General features: G+C 30.3%; 1 protein-coding gene across 1 annotated transcript; it reads right to left on the reverse strand.

The window, feature by feature from the left end:
• Positions 1–1,050: 1,050 nt before the first annotated feature.
• On the reverse strand, positions 1,051–4,058 carry LOC145186676 (uncharacterized). Its single transcript, XM_090094785.1, has 10 exons — positions 3,904–4,058; positions 3,578–3,685; positions 3,234–3,416; positions 2,876–3,049; positions 2,516–2,698; positions 2,211–2,393; positions 1,839–1,926; positions 1,550–1,635; positions 1,277–1,466; positions 1,051–1,185 (listed from the first exon to the last, which is right to left on the reverse strand). Exons 2-10 carry the CDS (start codon positions 3,683–3,685, stop codon positions 1,112–1,114), a joined length of 1,269 nt encoding a protein of 422 aa, XP_089950911.1. The 5' UTR covers positions 3,904–4,058; the 3' UTR covers positions 1,051–1,111.
• Positions 4,059–7,487: the final 3,429 nt, after the last annotated feature.

Consider the following 7,487-nt stretch of genomic DNA (forward strand, 5'->3'; position numbering starts at 1 on the left):
GCGGAGATTTGTTTTTTGTTTTTAATATTTTTTTGTTTTGTTTGACGTTTTAAACTGTTTTGTCTGACGTTTTAAATCTACTTCGGCAAAATTTTTATCTTTTATGGCGCGAAACTATTTTTCGTGGCGCGCAATAAAATTCTTCCGTATTTAAAAATATAGCAAACACAAAGGAATTTTTGCCCCTCCTATGACAGTATTAGAGCAATAAGTTGGGCTGGACATGTTTTACAAAAATAAAAGAAAATCGTGCTCTCAACTTAATACAAACATTTTTTCAACATAACGAACAGTTGATGTTGAGTACAACGCGAGTGCCATTGTAGCCTGATTAAATAAGATGTACCTCCTATTAATCCCTCTTGATGTTTTAACCTCCCTTCAGAATATTGTCTTGATTTTTTAACCTCCCTTTCAGAATATAGTAAACATTCTCGGTGCATAAATTTCCTTTCTCTTTTTTTCCAGTTCATAGCAATTTTTTATTTATTAAGTTTTTTTTACAAACATCAGCAAACCAAATCATCATAAACCAATTTTTTTTTTTGCCTTAGTTCACTAGTTCACCATTTTTGTCCTGATAATGTCATGAAAAAAAAAAGCGCCAGAAAGTTTTTGTTGACAAAAATTTAACTACAAATCCAACCAAATGCTATTGGTGCTCTCATTATGTGCAAGGTAATCATAGAGTAATCGCATTATAAGAAATCTCAGCCGAGAACACGGGGCTTTTTACATTTTTGATACTGCTTTAAAATAATTGGAAGAACGTGTCCATCTGAATAACAAAGTGTAAAGTCCTTATGAAATTTACGAAATCCTTTAAATTCTAAAATGTTTTGCGTTTTTAGTTGGATTATTCGCACGTTACATTTGCAAATAAAGATATTTTAGATTTTCAACATTCCGTCGATTCCTTACGTCAATAAATAGGAAAATTTAGCTCCTTTTTTAGAATGATGTGAAATTTTGTGAAGAATTTGAGTATTTTAACTTGATCTTAAAAAAGGTAGCAATTTATTCAACTTCAGACAATAAAAACTTCAGACAGCAGAAAGCAAGAAAATATTGTTTTTTAAAAAGTTACATCTTATTGACGCCGACAATGACGTTAAAAACTGTCGTTAGTAGCATCCAAATACATTTCAATAGCTTCAATTACTTTAGCATTAATATATTCTTGATCTAAAGGAAGAAGATACTGGTAGTATATACTCTTTTTTAATAGTAAAAATATAAAATTATCGGGTAACTTATTTATCATGTAACGTATTACCTATGCTTCTCTTATAGGTGCTCTTGTCTCCGGTAACGTTGTTCCATTTTTCTACAATAAATCTTACAGCTGCTTTATAAAGTTCAACGGCGGAACTAATACCATTTGCAACGGCATTACGGATGAAGTTGTTGACTTGTACCAAAGGAACAGTAAACTTATCGGCGATTTTTTGAATTTTGTCACACACCTAAATCAAAGTTAATCGAATAAATCGCCAGCCGGTTCGTTTTGCTAAGCGAACTTTAAAAATGATTTAAATGAAGTACATACAGTAGCCTGAAATACTCGAACGCAAGAAAATTGGGCTTTCAGATATTCGACGGATTTCTCGTATATATCTTTCGCATTGCTTGCGCCTGAAAACAAAAAAACAAATTTAATCTTTGCTGCTCTAAAAAATTTTGTAAATTAATGTTAATGTAGCTAAAAATGCTGACATAAAATTGATGTTAATGTAGCTAAAAATGCTGACATAAAATTGATGTTAATGTAGCTAAAAATGCTGACATAAAATTTAATTTTGGTTTTTTCTTTCACTAAAACAATTATTCAAAAAAACCTTCGATGATGGCTTCTTTTATCGCTTGGGTGGTTTCTTTAGCAGTCATATGAAACTTTTTGGCTAAGTCGTTGACTTTATCGCAAATCTAATTCAAAGAAAGAACGTAATGACAAATATCAAATTATATAGTGAAATGCATTTTAAGCGTGCTTATTTGTAAACGCAATACTTTGCGTTCATAAATAAGCAACACAACATGAAAATTTGCAAAGTTTTTTTAAATGAAAATTTCCGGTGCAAATTTTTACGGTTTTACTTTTTTACTTGTTTAAGTTTTTTATTTGTTGAATTAATTTTCGCTGAATTTTAAAACCACTTTCGCTCCTTTAAGTACACAAATTAAATGTATAAAAAAGTTATTATTCTTACATCTGAGGAAACAAGGTCTTTACAAGTTAAATTTTTGACATCGTTCAAGAGGAAACCAAGGGTTTGATGAAATATATCTTGAGCTTTTGTTGCACCGTTAACAATTGCCTCTAAAAGGGCCAGTTGAATCTCGCTTGTTTTTAATTTCAGATTTTTACCAATTGAAAAGATTTGACTACAGAGCTATAAAAACAATGATCATTGTAAAGAGGCAAATGATGAAAATCTAATAAGAAAATTAGAAATCTCTTTGTTTTGTGTTTTTTTCCCTGTTAAGTTTTTAATTGTTTAAAAAAAATTCTTACACTCTGTGATAGTACATCAGTACAATTGAAAGCGGTGACTTTGGTGACAAGAGTGTCTTTGACAAACTGGAGAACCTCTTGCGTTTGTTTCAGATGGTTTTTAATTGCAAGAACAACAGCATCTCTCACCATTTTTCTGTTTTCATGGAATGTGGCAGCAACTCTATCGAGCATGTCGCAAGTCTAAATTTGAAAAAAAAAACAAAAACAATGATGTAAAAAAGGACCACAGAAGTTTCAACAGTTTACAAGTACAGTTACAATAAAAGTTTACAAGTTCAATATAGTTACAAGTACAGTTTCAATATAGTTTACAAGTGATGCATTTAAAAAAAAGTGATGCTTTAAAAATAGTCTCACTTTGTCTCCAAGAACATTTTCGCAAGTAATCAGGTTGGTCAAGTAAGAAATGGCATTGTCATATAAATCTTTAGCGTTTTGAGCTCCATTAACAATTGCTTCACGAACAGCTCGGCTGACCTCAGAGACTTGAAGATGGGCGGCAGCGGCAAAGTCTTTGATCTTGTCGCAGCTCTTTAAAAAAAGTGTGCCGTATTGAGAAAAAGTCTTTTTTTTTCATGAAGTACTGATGTAGTTTGAGAATGAGAAAACTCATTTTCAAAAGCTTTTTTTTTAAAAAGCTATAAGTCAAAGTTTCACCCATTTTTTGTCCTTATAATTTCACATTTGCTAAAAGAAGTTTAAAACCATTACTTACGTCATCTGAGAGAACTTCTTTGCACACAAAGTTCTGAGCTTTGTCTACAAGGTATTCTTTCACGTAGGCGAGGACTTCTGCGGTTTTAGTCACGTGATGGTTGAAGGCGTCGACAATCGCTTCGTTAACTATTCCAACATGCTCGTGGAATTTAGCAGCGATATCTCGGAGTTTGGTACAAGTCTAAATGTAATAATGCCTAATTTCTTTACCATCCTATCTAGCACTGCAATACTTATGGCAAACTAATGGACCAATAGTTAAAAGCAGAACAATCAGTAATCAAGAATAGCAAATTAAAATTGTAGCTAATATATGTAATTCGTAAACGGTTCGCAACTTACATCAGCTGGTAACACGTCTTCGCAAACTTTTGGTATTTTTACTAGACTATCAGCTGATCCTGTGTTTACCAGGAGAAGCGAAACAAAAACGAAAAGAATTGATTTCATCTAAAAAGAAACGTAAAAAAATGTAATTTATGGTTATTTAGGTTTAATTAGCGATAACACCGCTAATTTTTCATCTGATTTTTTCACCACTTTTTCATTAGTTGCCGTTGTTCTATCTACTACAACAATTTATTCATTAGTTTGCTGTTGTTCTATTTACTATAATATCATCAAACATCTATAAGCATCCAAAAAAGTGACTCAGAGTAATATCTTACCTTATCCCGTTTAATGTAGCTGGAACACTTGAATGGCAGATCCTAATTGGATTCCAAACTTTTATACCCGGCCGGGAAAAAACAAGTTTGCTAAATATAAACAAACATTTTGAAACAAAGGGTAAATAAATGGAAGCTGAACAAATAAAATGCCAAACAGGTTACATTTCAAAAAATGAAATTGTTCAATATCGTCATAATGCTACGTTTTTTGACCGTTATACTGATAATACACGTGATACACGCAATATTCATAATCTCGCAAACAAGAAGTATTTAAGCGTTACTTATACATAAAAAAGATTTTAACAAAATTTAGTCTACAGTTTCTTCATTTTTTCTATTAATTCTGTTATTATTTATCTTATCCTTTTTTTTTTTGATGAACTTTAAATAATTTTGCCTAACAACAATATGATGCTAATCTATCGACAATTTCGGGGTGGGGGTGGGGGTATTTTCGGATTAAGGACAAAAATTACCAATAGATGGTGATTCTATTGCTAAATTTTATAAATCATAATGACAATAAATTAAAGCTATGTAAAATTATAAAACTCAAAATATTTTAGTTGGAACGGATTTTTTTTGAGCTTAAACGTTTATTTGTTCAAAAGAACTCCAGCGGAGTTTGAACAGCAGTTCTGTGATTGCAACAAAGAGTTTGGTTTTTAAGCCTCTGGAAAAAACTGAAATAAATCTTCTATATAAGTTACTTTCATTTTTATTATCATTTTGTTGCATATCTAGGATTTTAAATGAGGGGGGGCGACACTCACATACAACACCCAGTTATGATTCCACTTTTATACTTTAATAATAAAAAGATTATTTCAATAATTATTTTAATACATCCAACTAATCAAATTATAGATTGCTAATGAATTCAAAATAATTATTCAGTTACTTCAAAGATGATTGGTTAATTCTTTTGATTAACCAAAAAATTTTTTTTTACTAGTTAATGAAAAAAAGTAAAAACAGTTAAAAAATGTTTATAAGTATACGTTTATAAATATATGTTTATAAATATATGTTTATAAATATATGTTTGTAAATATATGTTTCGCTTTCAGATTTACGGTATTATTGTTAAACACCAGTGAAAATCTTTCAAAAGATTTTTATACATCATCTTTTCAATAAGGAAAAGAAATGAAAAATTGACATCATTTTTTTTAATATAAAATTTATCAGAAATAACATGCAACAACCAAACCAAGGCTTTATTCATCAACAGGCTACTAAGTTCAACGACTTTCTAATAAATACCATGAAAATATGAAATATGGAGGAATGAGGCTGAACCTCCGTCTAAAATTTCTTAAAGTAGTTGCTATTAAAAGCGAGAAAGATGTTCATATTAAATAGACATTTCTCTAATTCGATTGCGCAACTAATTTCTCAGCTTGAAAAAGAGGTCAGTAAGGACAAAAATGTAAACAAATAGCGGCAAATTATTTTTTCTTTTTCAAAATTTTGGTAGCTAAAAATATTATTTTTTAGCTGGTGGTTTATTATTTTTAAAGTTTTATATTCTTCAAGCTTCTGTAACTTTCATGACATACTTCTATTTTTTTTTCTATGATTGTTTTTTCGGATGATAAAAGTTTACAATTTTCACAATGTAAGTTTTTGGTAGAATCGATTATTGTATGAGTTTCAGTATCAATATTAGTTGTAAACTCTGGATATTTTAACTTTTTGCATGGAGATTTTCTAAGTAACTTATCTTGTGGTGTCTTGAATGAAAAAATGCTAGGAACGTCATTCCCTGATTTTAAAGTTTTTTTTACCGCATCCTAACTAACTTTTATTTCCTCATGCCTATAGTGAAATTCACACACTTTCGTGTGTTTCATTATTTCAAATTTATCAGCACCTCCTTTACGTTTATATTTAAATATTTCGCTACACCAAGCTCTGTAAACATCAAATTTTTTTTTCTTAATTGGGAAAGAAAATAGAGCAATGTTAGTCTTTTCCATATTGTTATTATAAAACGAACTTCCGCACATTGGAATACAGCAATACATCCCTCTTCCACCTTTTTTCTCTTCGTTTGGTCTGAAAATGCTTTAGTTGGAATGAGACATCTTTTGGAGCGAAATTATGTTTTTAATTTTATAATTTTGAGAAAGAGTTTTTATCTGTTTACATTTTTGTCCTCACTGGCCTCTTTTTCAAGCTGAGAAATTAGTTACGCAATCGAATTAGAGAAATGTCTATTTTAGAAAAAAAGGATTTTTTTAAAGCCCCGTTTACATTATACTCTTCAAATAATTAAATTCATTCTATTTTCCTCATACACACAAATTTTTCTCTCGATGAAGCGCTTAAAGAAACACCATCTGTTTATTTATTTCTGCTTTTAAAAAAGTAACACGGAGAAAAGTTACTATTTTTATTTAGTAACCAGCTGAAAAGAAAGTACAGTGTACATTTTTCAGATTGTAAGTAAGATTAATACCCAAAAATGTTTTTATCGGTAGCACATTTCTCACCCATTCCATGCTTTCCTTGCAACATTCTCATGTTTGTGGCAAGATAAATTTTAGTCAAGAAATCGACATTGATGTAAACAACCTTTACAAAAATCTGAGAGGCTCGTTTAGAAAAAAACTATTCATAAAAAATGAACGAAACTGAATTTTTCCCTCCTTCACTTTAGGAAGCAACAAGAGGGAGTAGAAGAGAGCATCCTTTCGTGAAGCTCGACCCTAATTGGTATTCAATACATAGCAAAATAAAACTCATCATTGCTATTCTCGTCAAAATGCAGGGTTCAATATTTAAGGTTCAATTAAACACTGAAACCCTGTATTTAAACAAAATATTATAACGCTGCATTTTGATGAGGATAGCAACGATAAGGAGGTTTTTAAAACGATTAATTTTTATTTTAAAAAACGCACAAAAAGCACTCTTGTAAGTAGCGAATGTGTTTTATTTCACAATTTGTTAATTTATGTTAATTGATGTTAAATTATGCTTATTTGTTCAATTAAGTGTTGATTGATGTTAATTGATTTATGTTAATTGATGTTAAATTATGTTTATTTGTTCATTCAAGTTCATTTATCTGAGATTTTATTAAATTTTAACGCACTATATTCTGAAGAGTAATATTTATACAAAACACCAGTTTAATATTATTGCGAAATAGCTATTTATTAAAAGTGGGTGACGTTCATCAGCTCTGGCATTTGTACTTAAACCTACTTTTCATACATAAAATGGACTTTATGAAATCATTAAAACTCCTTTGGTTTGCAATTGATATAAAAGAGCAAATTGCTGCATGAGCATTGGAAATTAAAAACGTTGATCTGAAAAAATGTTGTACGAAAGTATATTTTAGGACCCCTTCATATTTTGGATTCGCTCTCCTTGATTGGTCAATATGGGTTCTAATAACGCTTCTTTCTGCAATATGACACTTTTCTGATCCTTGCAACATATTTTCATCCTTGTTTAAAATTATATATAATTTAAGGTAGTTTGGCGGTGCAGTTGCTAAATTTAATGAGATTAATGGCAACTTCGACAGGGATGACGACAACGATGATGCCAATAATTGATTC

Source organism: Hydra viridissima, unplaced genomic scaffold (assembly GCF_058129835.1).
Source record: "Hydra viridissima isolate aposymbiotic clone 2 unplaced genomic scaffold, HvirCarnegie_v1 scaffold_8, whole genome shotgun sequence".
NCBI lineage: Eukaryota > Metazoa > Cnidaria > Hydrozoa > Anthoathecata > Hydridae > Hydra > Hydra viridissima.

Excerpts from the sequence above, each read along its gene's own strand:
- LOC145186676 (XM_090094785.1), bottom strand. The coding sequence starts at position 3,685 with ATGAAATCAATTCTTTTCGTTTTTGTTTCGCTTCTCCTGGTAAACACA. Across the intron at positions 2,699-2,875 it reads AAAATGTTCTTGGAGACAAA|ACTTGCGACATGCTCGATAG; the intron begins GTGAGACTATTT and ends TTTCAAATTTAG. Across the intron at positions 1,186-1,276 it reads CACCTATAAGAGAAGCATAG|ATCAAGAATATATTAATGCT; the intron begins GTAATACGTTAC and ends TTCTTCCTTTAG.